Below are 15,698 nucleotides of genomic sequence, written 5' to 3' on the forward strand. Positions count from 1 at the left end.
ATTACTTCAGACCACTCACTATTCTTCTGCCAATATTGAGACATTGACATTTTTGATCTCTATATCTGTATAGCACAACCATTTTGAGAAATGTACTCAGTAGTACCAATTACTCATTCCTCTACGATCTCTTAATCCCATCAACAAATCTGTTCACCGTACTTCTTGAAAAACTTGGGATTGCTAATAAAAAACACCTATTCCCCCCCCCCCCCCCCCCAACACTTCCAGTCTTTCTTGAAACCACATTAAGATGGCTGTGTTAGAGGCGGGGGGGGGGGAGGGGGGGGGGAATTATCAACTTCAAGGTCATATGCATTATTTCACTTTTTTAATATAAATTCTTTCCTTTAGCATTAACCGTTTTCTAAGCAATTACGCACGTCTCGCCTCTTTTTTATTTTCCATTTAATTCCCTCCTGCAGCAGAGTGCAATGCATTAACCTCCAGCTCACCAGGGGTTAATGGGGGTGTATCAAATGCTACAAAGTGATGCCAAGAGCCAAGTCCATTAAAGGTACTTCATACTAACTGGATACTAAGGCACCTTAAAAGCTCTAGGAGCTATTGATACTTGGAGGGGAAAAAAAGGGCTGTGTATAATGGCAGCAGCTACATTAGAGAGAAGGAAGGAGGAAAAAAAAAAAAATCTGCCAAATTACGCTTGGTTAATTCAGAGTAACAGATCTGCCCCCAAGTGAATTGGAGGCCTTGAATTAATTCTGTTATGACAAATCAAGATAAACGTTCCCCCAAATTGCATGCGATTTAATTAATTTTTGAGATCCAGGTTTTTTTTCCCCCTTCTCTCCCAGCTAATAGTTCACATGCTCCTGTGCTGTCATTGTGCTTCAGTGGGCAGACTTCAAAGTGATATTAAATAACCAACTATTAGATTTACCTAGCACGTCCTATTGGAAAAACGCCATTTAATTACCTAGCCTGTTCAATTAAAGGGACAGCATTCCCTGAATATAGCAGCTTGCTGTTGATTACCAGGGAAATTAACTCTCTGCATGATGTCTCTTGGACTCTTTTTAAACCACAGCAAAGAGCGAGGAGGGGCTTGCGAGGGGAGGAGAAGGGGGGGGGGGTTGCTACCAGACTTGTTCCTACGAGAATCAGAAGCACAACCTGAATTTGGTAACTGTAGCATCTGAAACTGCCCGGCTCACTTGAATCTTGTATGAACTCACTACATCCCGCAACTAAGCGGTTGTGATTTTTCCCAAGCCTAACCACCAAGACACACATTTTCCTACAAATCAGGGAGTACATTCAGGCCACCGTACAGCAGTTACCTCTAAGCAGCGCGCTTATCGAAATCCAAAAAAAGCTTTATTGGCAGGACCAAATACATTTAGCATTGCCAAAGCAAAAAACATTTGTGTTAACATGAAAGGGGCAGTTGTGGGATATCTACAACAACAAAACAAAATGGATTCCCCTCAAAAACATACATCCTTCAGCAGAAGGGTTAAAAGTAACAACCCGAGCAAACATTGTTTCGACAACACAAGCAGCATTAAACTGTCATTCTCTCTGTGAGTTATCAAGCAAGGAGAATCGATAGCCAAGGGCTGTCGATAGAAACACTGTTGTACTGTGGCGATCAGGAACCTCGCCTGCTGGATTTTTTTAAATCCTGGTAATACAGTCTGCTGTCACGAGGCAGCGATGCTCCGAATCGAAGATACAGTAATCACATCATGGTCTGGCCAAATCCTTTTAATGTTTCCCAGGCATCAGACTCTGGCCCTTTAACAGTCTGAATCCTTCGCCCCGGTTAATAATCCCCTCTCTTACAGGCCAATTTTGTTAATTAAATGTTTTGTTTGCGATGCAGCTCTCATTCATTTCGGACACGTCATTCCGAGCAGATCTAAGCCAGGGCCCAGATCTCATTAGATAAAACCTATCAGGACTAAAGAAAATGGAGGAGTCACTAATTAAAGCTTTTAATTGTGTGTATTCACTGTCAGCCTGTTTTATCTCGAATCTATGATTGTGAGCTGCATGTCAGTCTCCCACCAAAAGCACTTTCATTAATGGAAGAGGAGGTGGATTTTGCCCCCGCCCCCTCCCTCCTCCTCCCCAAGCTCAAAATGAAGGGTAAAAGCAGAAGCACTTTGTTTGGACTCGTTCAGAAGGTGCATTTCAAAGACACAATCATATCCTCACATCAACTTCTGCCAGACATTTCTGTACACACATTTACCATTACATGAGGCCACTCTGCCAGACAGTCCAGATGTACTAGTAACACCATAATGGCCACAATGTCTAAGGAGGCTCAGTCACTATTGATGGTATCAGCAGCACTACTTTAATATGCTTCTAGTATTACATCCATAGAACAAACAATTGAAGAGTCGGGGGCACGTACCTACTACACCAACAAATAAAAAAAATAGGATGTGCCGTAATCAAAATATTCAGTTTATTGGTACAAATTCACTTAAAGGGGGGACATTGAAACTTTGTTTCTCCATATGCAGCGCCCTCAATAGGGGAGTTTGATGCGGAAAAAAATGTTTATGAATTTAGGGGACACCCTTGTCTTTCAGTTTTCTGCACATCATGTGCGTTTATATGCAGAAAAAAAAATGCTTTTTTTTCACAGCAGCTAATGTAATCGATAGAGAAAACTGACAAAATGTGCAGAATTATCCTGCAAGATAGTTTATTTCTGCGTGAGGAAAAAAAAAAAACAAAAAAAAAAAAAACACATTATGAACTAGCCCATCGATTAACACGAGTTCTCAGTTTAAATCAGTTTTTCTGTGCAGAAAACATGCACAAACACTAACAAGTGTACTCAGTACAGCCTCATACGAAAAAACAAATTTGAACATGCAACATTTCTACTGACAGAGACAGGTATTTTAATTGGCCAATCACTGCCTCTAGAGGTGGATGATTGGCAGACGTTTGCTTTGATAGGCTCACTTTCATTCCCATCCTTGGTCAGTGAAAAACATGCACGGTCAAGTTTTTTTTTTAAACAGGACATTATACACCACCTCAAAGTAAACACATATTTAGAAAATGGCCTCATGGATGTCATGTCAAGAAAATGAAACCTTGCCTCGCTGAGCTGTAGTTATGTTTTAAGCTCACTAGTAGTTGGCGGGGAGGAAAACCTAAAAATTAAAATAATCATACTTGAAACATCTCGCAGGCACATGCCTAGATACAAGACACGTTGTGATGGCTGCCTGGAGGTCCAGGAGGTTGCAATTAGTAATAGGCAGAAGTGGACTTATTTATGACCAGTAGCCTGCAATATATCTGTACCATGGTGTCAGTTTTCACACTTCCACCAAATGGCTCTTTTCCACATGCTGCTCCACTCTATTTCATGCAGCCCTGTCAAGCCTCTACTTATTCTCTCTGCACCAGAAAAGTAAAAAAGGACGAGAACCGGTTTGTTAAAGAACATGACGATTTTCCAACGTTTAAAGTCTAAAAAGAACCACTTAGCAAAATGAATGCCGCCATCCCTCAGTGGCCTTTCACCAAAGCATATTACTTCTATTTAACTGATTGAAGACACTGAGGTTCTTACAGGACACAGGTTATAGTATTTGGACTCTATCATTTTAGAACTAAATGAGTTCTAGAGGGGCATTAAATCCAACCTGGGTCATAAAATCACTTACCATTTCAGACAAGGGAAGAAGGCAAGCATTACCCTCGTGCATTATACACTTTACTACTAGATCCAATGTGTGGGGTTTTTTTTACTTTCTCACTGCTTTTGAAGCTCGAATGGCTGGAGTGGAGAGAATCTTTAACAGGACGCATTTTAAAGTACAGGGCATCCAGGTGCATCAGTGTATTAAACCGTTCACTTAAATTAAATATGTAATCCTTCAAATGCCTCTGTCTAATGACTTAAGAAGCCTGGTTTCACCTGGACGGATCAGACCCGGCACACCATTCCTTATTGATTCCCATCTTTTAAAGATGACATTAGGAAGTATGATGGACATGCAATTAATCTTTGCTCACACCTTGCCCAATTAATGGCTTGCTCATTACTTTGGATGATTGCATGCAGAAGTCAGAAATGGATCGGTCTCTCCAGGAAGGAAGGGGGGGGGGGGGGGGGAATGGGGCAACCGGTTTTGATAATAAGATTCAGCATGTTTAATCATGTGTGAAGTGGAAACAATGTGCATATAAAAATCATGCCAAATTTAAGGTTGTTCATAAGAAACATTAGCCCAGGAAGTCACAATGTGATCTGGTTTGCGTACGTAACATACAGTGCAGTGCTCTTTAGTAAGCAGCAGTATGGCATCTGTAGGTGGCAGTTACTTTGGCACACACAGAATTCTGGGATGACACAGGTATTTAGAAGTGAAGACACAAACCTGATGTAGTCATTTCTGCAGAGGATCATCCCACTCTTTGTGTAGCAAGAGGTGCCAATTTCCCCAAGTTGAGCTTGACAGCACGAGCACTTGAGGCACCTACTGTGCCAGTAGCTGTCCATGGCATATAGCAAGAACCGGTCTGCGATCTTGCCTCCACATCCAGCACACCGTTTCCAGGAGAGGGTGCTGGCCGTCACTGGGGGTGGCTGGGCGCTACTGCCTGGGTTCACCATGATCTAAGGAGAGAGACCAGAGAAACAGAAAAAAAAAAGTTATTGTTGACCGTTTTGAGTCTTTACTGTTTTTATTTAATACAGTAGCATGTCGCTGGACTAAGCTAATTAATGGAGGCAGCAAGTGCTTGTTTATTCTGTTTGAGGTCACTGATCTCCCTTGGAAGTGCCACACACCAGATAGATCACTTTACTGATTGCCCTTGCTGTCTGAAGTTGTGTCAAAACCTAAGGAAAATAATCTAGTTCAAAACACCACTTGCAAAATGCAAGAAAGGGCAAGGACACAAACTAACGCATATTTCTGGTACCCAAAGTGCCACCAAACAAATGGGGCTAACAGCCAACAGAGCTCTTAAGTCGTGTCTAGATACTTACACTAGAGCAGTTTAACAAATCCATCACCAGTCATGTAAACAATGGGATGAGAACTTGCCAGGCCAGTTTGTAACATCTCTGCCACTTTCTTTATTCCTTATTGAGGCAGTTATCATCAGTCTCCTATCACTGCAGACACAGTAGAAACCTTATTTGATGTCAAGGAGGATCAATGAAGGCTGCTTTGCAATTAGGGGCAAACAAACAAGAGGTGAACTTTAGGAAGCCCTGTAAACTGCCTATACAAACACATGACACTTTTGTCTCACTAATCTGTCCTTGATCATCAATTTAAATGCAAGGAACCTACACCTTCAAAAGCCTTCCAATGACAGATTAAAAAGAAAACCTTTGACTGTCAACAACTGCAAAAAGGCACAGCTCCACAACTCAACCAGGCCATTGTCAACATTGCTTAAACTGGGTACCTGTTCCACAAAAGCATATTTTATATTACTCATGATTATGCTGACCAGCCATTAGAATAGGAGCTTTAACCCCATTTGCCAGATACTGGTATATGTGGTGCCTAAACTAGAGACTGTCATGACTTCTGAAAACCAGCCTGAATACAAGAGTGGTCTGACTACCTTGTAACATTTGTGGATGGTCACACACAAGGGATGCTGGATCCACTAGAGAATCTGTGACAGATGCTTCAAAAGAGGCTGTGCAGCAGCTCAGCTCTGTGCCCTTTGCATGTCAACCTGATGAGAACAAACTAATGTATTTTCTAATCGAGCTTTGGCATAATGCGATAATGGCTTTATGGCAATCCAGTAAGGCTCTATGCCCCTGCTGCTTAGGTGGATTTACCCCCCTAACCCTTCTCGCTCAGATGGACACACTGCAGCCTCACATCCCAGCATAACAAGACAGTCTTAAAGTTCCGCAGGCAGTCAGAAGTTAGTGGCAGCAGTTTTCTCCGTGACTGTTTGCAAAAAGGACAGTAAATAAAACCACAAAATCTGCCATAATCAAAACTGTACCTATTAAGCTGTAACAAAACACTGGGACTTGGGAAATGGAACCACTCTAAAAGCCATTATCTGCGTGTACCCAAATGCATCATACCTTTATGTAAATTGATTTATCTGATGCATTACTCAACGGATGGCTTTTGGTAACATTTTCATCTACAACCCCTAAATGAATCTGCATTTCCTGTCTAGAGTCAACAGAAAGCTTTCAATGTTTTTCCTTTTTTATTTTTTTCTCCCCTCTCGCTTCTTTGCTTCAAAATTTCTCGAAGAAGAACTGCCCAACCTGTGCTAATCCTGGTAAAACGTTAAATTAAGAAAAGGAATGATAAAGGAAACGTGACTCTGTGCCAGGCAGCCAGTAACCACATTAAGTAAAGCTCTTAAAGACAAGCAATACCTTAATGCTGATTAAATCTACTAGAGATGAATCCTGCTGAAGTGACTAGAAAAGGACTCTCAAGATAACTTATAGGGAGGGCTCTCATCAAGTTTCATTGCAGTTGAGGAAATAAAAACCTTTTAACTTTAATAGAGCGGCTACATAAATTATATAGCCAGGCAATTTAGAGAATGTAAAGGGGGGAGAAGCCAGTAGTGGCAGCTAGAGGCAAAAGCAACCGCTTTCATTTCACAGAGATCTCTGAAGAGGGGAGGAGGGCAATTTGTAATACAAAAAAAAAAAAAACTAGATTCTTAATTCAAAGCTGTGTTTCAATTAGGCAAGTCACTAGATTCCCAGGTTCAGAGGGACAAAGGCTAGAGGAGGCCACTTTGATCTTCCTGCCACAGTTTCTCATGAAAGAAAAAGGGTAAAGTAAAAGGGTTTTCTGAGATCTATGAGAGGGGAGGCAGGCAGCGATCCCCCAACGTACAACACAGACAGGGGATCCTTCCCATAAGGAATACAGGGACAAAAACATCTTTCAGTAAAGCTGATTATCTACATGGGGATTCTAGAGATTGCTGTTCTATCAGCTCAGCTTCTACAGCCATCGGAGAAACTGCTAGGAGTCCCAGTACAGAGACTGCAGGGAGAGCCAGGCTGAAGGGTCTATCCAGTCCTACTAACTGCAGCTCAGCTTCCAAACGTCCTGCGCAGCCGCCAACACCATTTCCAGGGACACACCGCTAATGAGCTAAACTTAATCTGTACAATACCGTCTTGGAGGACCTGCACATACACAAGCTGACATATTGATTACATTGGAGCACACGTTAAAACCAGCCTGCCCTTCATCTTCAAAAGAGCACATTCACAGATGAGGATCCGTCATGCAGAAGAGAGGGGGTTTTGGCATGTGGCAGTACAGAGATCCAGGGAAAAGCCTTCACATGGGTCTGACCATGGAAATCAAGTCTAGTTGGCAGCCAAGCACGCTGCTCAGAGACAGTAGTTGGGGGCACGAGAGCCCCTCACCATGGGCAACAGCAGAAACATTTCAGAGGGGAGGGAGGCTACGGAAACCCAAAAAGTGACAAACACCTTTATAGTTTACATTTCTACAGTTGCTTTTTATGCTGACCACACATCTAGGTTTTAATTCATTCTTTTGGTTTTAAAATTAGTTATTGTTTTTCAAATCTAGTCAATTTAAATAGATCCCAATGTTCTATCTTTCCCATTCAATAAAACAAACACTACTGACCATTTGCAACATGTCAAATCAATAAGGGTTAAGCTGGCCATACACGCATCGATTATTACCAGCAGATTCAACCACCCTGGTCAAATCTGCCAGTTATGATTAACGCAACAAACAACATCGATTGTGGATTTTGTACTCCAACCAAGATTACAATTGGATCGGACGGTAAATTTCAATCGATCTGCCGCGGCGGAGGATCGGCGGTAGGTTGACGGCTCAGTGTTGCACTGTATCAAACAGTGCAATGCTGCAGTTTGACAGCTCTTCAAAAGATTTCATGGCAATATCTATAGTCAATGTACAGTGCATAGGGGGGGGGGGGGGGGGGGGGGAGATTTGAACCCTCTGATCAGAGAGGCACTGATCTGTTTGGCACATTGGATTGCAATCTAAGCGTGTATGGCCACTTTTATGCCTGGCGATTGTCCAGTGGTAGTTTAGATCCTACAAAAGTCTTGTCTGTTTTGCCTGGTACACTCCATGCAATTTCTCATTAGATCAACGGGTTGAATCGATAATATGACAGGTCCAATCGATTTTGTACAGACGTAATCAGAAAAATGGTTGGAAACCTGATCGGACCTGTCAGAAATAATCGATTCGATCCATCAACCTAACAGGAAATTGAATGGTGTGAACAAGGCATAACAAAACAGGACTCTCTCATAGGATCTAAACTACCATCGAACAATCACGATTGAAGCATGAGTGGCTAGCAGGGAAACTTCAAGGCAGGCTGCGTTTCCTATGGCAGCTACCCAGTGGTTGAGATCTTTCTCTTGCCCAGATAGGTGCCGGTAGAGCGCTGCGTGATGAAGCCAGACTCACCTTACCCGTTCCCTCCTGCACGGTGGCGGCGGCGATGAGACGAGACGTACTGAAAGCTCAGCGCACAGGTCCGCTAGGATAGAAGCTGCTCTGCTATCCAGTCCCACAACACGCACAGATCCACCACTGCTGGCCCAACACAGCCGCAAGTGTCACTGGAGATCACAGTAAAGTCCTTGTTATCTCCTCTGCAGGGCGCGGAGTCCTCGGAGTCAGCTCACACAGGGTACTATTGCAGATCCGCCAGGAGGCCCAGGGCTGCTACTGCTCGCTTCTCTCTTCTGTGCGATCTCTGCTCTCCAAAGCCTGACATGTGTTCCAGCACTGCTGCCGCTCCGGCTCCTCCCAGCCCAATCCCCTCTCTGATTGTTCAGGCGGAATAGGGAAGGCCAGTGCCTGAGATAGAGGGCGGACCTGCGAGCGCAGCAATAGGATGATGATGGATATATCAGGTGGAAGCGGGGATTTTTTTTTCTTCTTCCCCTGGCTTTCTGGCAGTATTTAGAAAAGTCATTTTAATTGAGAGTGCAGATGAAGATCCCATCCAGTGGCAGCTCTCATCTCTGCAGCTCCTGGCAATGGAAGTAGAACCAGTGGCATAACTAAGGAGCTTGGGGGCCCCAGTGCGAGTTTTAAATGGGGCCCCAACCACTGTATTGATATGGAGCCCTAAAAACTACCTACAGCTGCAGTGTAAGAGGTGTATGTAGAGTAATCAAACCCTTTGTTAAAAGAAATCTAAAGTAAATGAAAAAAAGCAAGTTTAACTTACCTGGGGGCTTCTACCAGCCCCCTGCAGCCGCTCTGTGCCCACGCCCTCACTGTGATGTTCCTGTCACCCACAGCGCCCCTCTTTCTGGATGCAAGGCCCCATTCTGCGTGCCTCATGATTGCGCTCTGTGCATGCACAGTAGGAAAAAAATCTCTACTGTGCATTCGCAGAACGCACCTGGCGATGGGAGCATGATCTAGGACGGGGCTGTGTATGTGCAGTGGCCATCAACTTGCTGAGTCACCTGGCCAAAAGGGGGGATGCTGCGGGGACTGTAGGATCGCTCAGTGAAGGAGCGGGGCTTCAGGGGGCTGGTAGAAGCCTGAGGTAAGTTAAACTGGCTTTTTTTATTTACTTTAGATTCCCTTTAAGGATTACTACTATGCAGTGCATATATAGAGGTGTTCCTTACCTTAAGTTGGATGAAGGTGGACCCCTGATGGGCCACTATGGTTCAGGGGCCCCGGTGCGGTTGCAACCTCTGCATTCCTATTGCTACGCCACTGAGTAGAGCCGAGTCACCAATTAACCCCAGAACCAGGGGCGGACTGACCATTCGGGCACGGGCCGAGGGCCCGTGGTCAAGGGGGGCCCGCCAGAGCACCCTGAGCAGGAGGGGAAGCAGCCAGTGAAAGGGAGTGATGGGCACAGCGGCGGAGAAGGACGGACGTCTCCCCCCCCCTTCCCTCACCTTGGGGTCCTTCTTCCTGGCTCTCCCCTCCGGATTAATGTTTATTAGTCTCGGTGCAGCGGCTGACAGCGGCCAGGGACTTACCGCTGTTACAGCCACCGGAGGGAGCTTTGATCTGTGTGCCGCTTGTCTGGTCTACTCAAGACCAGACTTGCGGCGTACAGATCACAGCTCCCTCCGCCGGCTGGAAGAACAGCGGTAAGTTCCCAGCCGCTGCGCTGAGACTAATAAACATTAATCTGGAGGGGAGAGCCAGGAAGGGGGGCCCCAAGGTGAGGGAAGGGGGGGAGACATCCGCCCTTCCCCATCGCTCTGCCCACAGCTCCTTTTTACTGGCTGCTTCCCCTCCTGGGGACACCTGCAGACCTGGCTATAATGGGGGCACCGATAGACCTAGCTATACTGTGGGCACCTATACACCTGGCTATACTGGGGGCACCAATAGACCTGGCTATACTGGGGGCACCTATACACCTGACTACATATACTGGGGACACCTATAGACCTGGCTATACTGGAGACACCTACAGACCTGGCTATACTGGGGGCACTGATAGACCTGGCTATACTGGGGGCACCTATACTGTACACCGGACTACATATACTGGGGACACCTATAGACCTGGCTACAAATACTGGGAACACCTATACTCCTGGCTACATATACTGGGGAGTTCAATAGACCTGGCTACAAATACTGGGAACACCTATACACCTGGCTACATATACTGGGGAGACCAATAGATCTGGCTATCTATACTGGAGACACCTATAGACTTGGCTATCTGTACTGGGGACACCTATAGACCTGGCTACCTATTCTGGAGTCACCTGTAGACCTGGCTATCTATACTGGGGACACCCATAGACCTGGCTACCTATTCTGGGGACACCCATAGACCTGGCTACCTATTCTGTGGACACCTATAAACCTGGATTCCTGCACAGGCAACACCTATAGGCCTGGTTACTTCCACTGGGGATACCTTTTGACCTGGTTACCTATACTGGGGGCACCTATTTTGGAGGAACTGCTGCCAAATTAACTATTTTTGGGGAACCACTGCCAGATTGTGTACGCTGGAGAAACCGCTGCTTCCAGATTATGTGTATTTTGGGGGAACCACTGCTGCCAGATTACATGTATTTTGGGTGATCCGCTGCCAGATTACGCATATTTTGGGGAACTGCTGCCAAATTATGTGTATTTGGGGGAACGGCTGCTGCCAGATTACGTCTATTTTGGGGGAACGACTGCCATATTATCTGTATTTTGGAGGAACTGCTGCCATATTGCATGGATTTTTGGTGAAATGCTGTCAGATTACATGTATTTTTGGGGGAAACACTATGGCAGAGTTCAAACTTTCCCGGCAGACCTTTTACACCACTGCTAAGCTCATGTATATTTTACCACACCCACATTCTGTTGCGTGAACACATCCATTTTTCGGCGCGCCGCGCTACACGCGGCTCAGGGTTGTTTGTCAGTGTAAGATATTTGTTGGCAGTAGAGATGGGAAGTTCGGATCTTTTCAATGATCCGGATGATTCGAATCGGATCATTGAAAAGATCCGGATCTTTGATCCGAATCTCGGATCATTTTACTACCGAAGCATTCGGGGTGAAATGACTAGCAGGACAGGTCTTTCCCTGCTGTGGACAGGAGAAGGGGAGGGGGCTGGACACACAGAGAAGGGGAGAAGATGGACAGAGGGCAGGGAGTGGACAGAGATGGGAGGAGGGACGAGCAGAGAGCAGAAATGTTTGCACACAATACCCACATGCAGCAATCATATGCTTTACATGTATTTCACCTATATGCTCATCTGTGTACTTTCCATGCAAACGTCGCACAGTGAAGGAAAGCATTCCCAGAAGATAAGTGCAGCTGTTTAGTGCTGAGTGCAGTGCAATCACAGTGCCTGCAAAGTTACTGAGCTGTGCTGAGCCAAAAGCTTCCAATGTGATCACTGAGCACAACTACGGAACAGACAGCCTATAATGGGCAGCACATTATAGCCAGTATGTGTGCTCTACACATATCTGGCAGTGGCACCGATGTCCCCTCTCTCTCATCTACCTGCTGTCCCTGCAAGGCTGCCTCGCATCCAACAGAGCGATCCATCTGCTTCCAGGAGCCCGCTGCCCGCTGAGAGGGGGCGTGTCGCTTCTGGCCCCGCCCCTTTTGCGATCCGAATCGTTCATTTTGATGATTCGGATGATCGACTCATAAAATAGATTCGGATCAAAGATCCGAATCGTTCATGATCCGGACAACACTAGTTGGCAGTAAATTATTACATCTTAGTTTGTAAAAAATAACATGGAATGTGGGCCAACACTGGTACGGGGCCCCATAATCTCCTATTGCCCGGGGGCCCCATGAGTTGTCAGTCCGCCCCTGCCCAGAACCTTTTTGCAGCGAGCCCCCTGGCAGATGTAGGGTTAAAGAAGTTATAGAGAGAAGCTAATTAGCTCGCCCTCTGCTCCACTTTGCGATGTGTAATCCAGGACATGTGTTCTACGCAGATCAAAGGACGCTTGCCTGCAGATCGTTAGCGAGCAATAGGAATGATTAACCCTTGCTGTAATTAAAAGCACATCGTCATCTGGGACCTGTGTGCCATGCTCTCTGGTGTCTGGCACCTTGTGGAGCAATTTTCTCTTGCAGCCAAAGGCTTGGCCATACTTGTATCAATTTTCCGAGCCAATTCAGCAACTGTGAATCACCTAGGCATCTTTTACCCCAACATCTTTCTTAACAATGGAAAGGGGCGGATTTGGCACTAGACACACTAGGCATAAGCCTAAAGGAGGCAGTTTGCTGAGAGGCAGCTGTCACCTGGAGCCTAGCTGATGTCCTGTTTTGACCTGTTTGAAAAATTTGAATCTGGAACCATATTCTGAAGTCTTCTGTTTAGTTACATAGTTACATAGTTATTTTGGTTGAAAAAAGACATACGTCTATTGAGTTCAACCAGTACACAGTACAACACCAGCCTGCTCCCTCACATATCCTTGTTGATCCAGAGGAAGGCGAAAAAACCCTTACAAGGCATGGTCCAATTAGCCCCAAAAGGGAAAAATTCCTTCCCGACTCCAGATGGCAATCAGATAAAATCCCTGGATCAACATCATTAGGCATACCCTAGTAATTGTAGCCATGGATGTCTTTCAACGTAAGGTAAGCATCTAAGCCCCCTTTAAATGCAGGTATAGAGTTTGCAATAACGACTTCCTGTGGCAATGCATTCCACATCTTAATCACTCTTACTGTAAAGAACCCTTTCCTAAATAAATGGCTAAAACGTTTTTCCTCCATGCGCAGATCATGTCCTCTAGTCCTTTGAGAAGGCTTAGGGACAAAAAGCTCATCCGCCAAGCTATTATATTGCCCTCTGATGTATTTATACATGTTAATTAGATCTTCTCTAAGACGTCTTTTCTCTAGACTAAATAAACCCAGTTTATCTAACCTTTCTTGGTAAGCGTGACCTTCCATCCCACGTATCAATTTTGTTGCTTGTCTCTGCACCTGCTCTAAAACTGCAATATCTTTTTTGTAATGTGGTGCCCAGAACTGAATTCCATATTCCAGATGTGGCCTTATTAGAGAGTTAAACAGGGGCAATATTATGCTAGCATCTCGAGTTTTTATTTCCCTTTTAATGCATCCCAAAATTTTGTTAGCTTTAACTGCAGCGGCTTGGCATTGAGTACGATTATTTAACTTGTTGTCGATGAAAACTCCTAAATCCTTCTCCAAGTTTGATCCCATTTATTTTGTATGATGCTAGACCATTGGTACGACCAAAATGCATGACTTTACATTTTTCAACATTGAATTTCATCTGCCATTTATGTGCCCATATAGCCATCCTATCCAGATCCTGTTGCAATATGACACTATCTTCCTGAGAGTTGATGATTCTGCACAATTTTGTATCATCTGCAAAATCTGTATCATCAGGTGTTTAGAACTTGAATCTTTGTAGATGGTACACTCCATGTCGCTTTCCAGCTCTCATATACTTCCTTGTAAAGGAGGAAGTATGTGAGAGCTGGAACGCAATGTGTAGGGCAGTGCACAAAGGGTGAGTTAACACCCCTTGCCATGCGCGCATGTCTAAAGATTTATATTTAAATATTCCAAAAATGTCAACACTGCTGATGTCCCGGTCACTGGAGCATAGAGAGCATAAAAACATTTTGTAGGTGTTTAAAATAAATGTTCATGTAAACAAGCCCGTCCAGTTCCTAGACTATTTCTGGTCTATTAAAATTATGACTTAAGGATGACACTAATGAAATACTGCTAAAAGCTCCCCCTCCTATTTCCCGTAGCTGTGACTTTAGAACATACATGTCAAACTCCTGCCCATGGGCCAAATCTGGCCCTCAGAGCCATTACATTTGGCCCTCAAGTTGTTTCCCCACTTTGCATTATGTTTGGCCCTCTCTGGACCACCAGGGAAGCTGTATTGGAGGTGAACACCAGGGTATCAATATGTAGGAGGTAGGGGGAAAGCACTAAACACTAAAGGGGCCCATACACTGGTCGATTTCAGCCATCAATCGATCGATCAATTCTATAGAATCGATTGATCGATCAGAAATCGATTCTATCAAATTCCCCATTCGATCGATTTGCAGCCGATTTTGATCGATTTCGATCGATTTGATCTATCTGACAGGATGGAAAATCTAGGTCGATCTGCTGCTGGCAGCAGATTGATGGCCCATAGAGTTGCATTAGATCTAATAGTCCAATAATGCATTTAGATCAATTTGCAGTAGATTTCATTCTAAAATCTATTGGAAATGTGTTCCTAGTGTGTGGCACCCATCAGATAGATTCCTGTCAGATTCGACTTGACAAGCATCTTACAGAAATCTATGTGATGGTCGAATCTGCTGCAAATCTGTAAGTGTATGGCCACTTTTAGGAACTGTATAGGGAAAAGATGGGGTAGAGATGGGGTAGATAGTTCAAGAACATTAACATTAACACATACTGTACATTTTTACGTGTTAGTGGTTCAATGCATAAAAATTTACGCATAGAACCAGTAACGCGTAAAAATGTATGTGTTAATGTTCCTGCACTAGCGGGAATGCGTAAAAATGTACGCAATGCGTCCCGCCGACCTCCGAGGTCGGCAAGCTGCCAGCGAAGGACTGGAGCAGCAGTGAGTGACTACGAGGGCACATTATGGCTGCATGGGGCTGGTAGAAGCCCCAGGTAAGTGAAACTCATTTTTTTATTTTGCTTGGACCTTCCCTTTAAGGGAGGGCCCCTCTGGCCCTGGTGCAATCACAACCTCTGCATCCCCTATTGCTACACCACTGCTGCTGACCTTATTTCCCAATGTGTAAGTGGTATGGAAGTGGGTAGCAACGTATACCGAGGGGCAGAGTTTTGGGTATCATAGTTTGAAATTAAGATGGAAGCCTGACCCAAGCTGAGTCAACTATCGTCATGCTTCTTTAGGGTCTCTGGCTAAAAGTATTATAGGCAATGGATCAGCAGGACAGTCAGGCAATGTGCATTGTTTGAAAGGGGATAAATAGGTCAGCCTCCATATGTCTCACCTTGGGTTCCCTTTAAGTGTGCGTGGGTGCTAGTAAATACATCAAGGTGATATTTATATATATAATATTGTTATTACCTAGAATGCATATTTCTTTGTCACTTTGGCCCTGAGGTCTTTTTCTTATCTTTCTTCTTTTCTTGTTATCTGATATATTGTGTTTTCTAAAAGAGGCATAATTTAAAGGCCA

The 15,698-nt window shown here is 44.6% G+C and overlaps 1 protein-coding gene across 2 annotated transcripts in view; it reads right to left on the reverse strand.

Moving 5' to 3' along the window:
- The window catches only part of LMO4 (LIM domain only 4), a 60,358-nt gene extending 51,562 nt beyond the window's left edge, over window positions 1-8,796 (reverse strand). Inside the window, exons 1-2 of one of the 2 annotated variants that reach the window (XM_068242621.1) lie at window positions 8,451-8,796; window positions 4,380-4,618 (exon numbers count right to left, since the gene is read on the reverse strand). In XM_068242621.1, coding sequence (XP_068098722.1) covers window positions 4,380-4,615 — 236 coding nt within the window. In that variant the 5' untranslated portion in view covers window positions 4,616-4,618; window positions 8,451-8,796. Of the gene's footprint in view, window positions 1-4,379; window positions 4,619-5,583; window positions 5,648-8,450 lie in introns of those variants that run through there. The other variant, XM_068242622.1, reaches the window with a different exon arrangement.
- Between the last annotated feature and the right edge of the window lie 6,902 nt (window positions 8,797-15,698).

The sequence above is a fragment of the Hyperolius riggenbachi genome, chromosome 6 (genome assembly GCF_040937935.1).
Source record: "Hyperolius riggenbachi isolate aHypRig1 chromosome 6, aHypRig1.pri, whole genome shotgun sequence".
In the NCBI taxonomy this organism is placed as follows: domain Eukaryota; kingdom Metazoa; phylum Chordata; class Amphibia; order Anura; family Hyperoliidae; genus Hyperolius; species Hyperolius riggenbachi.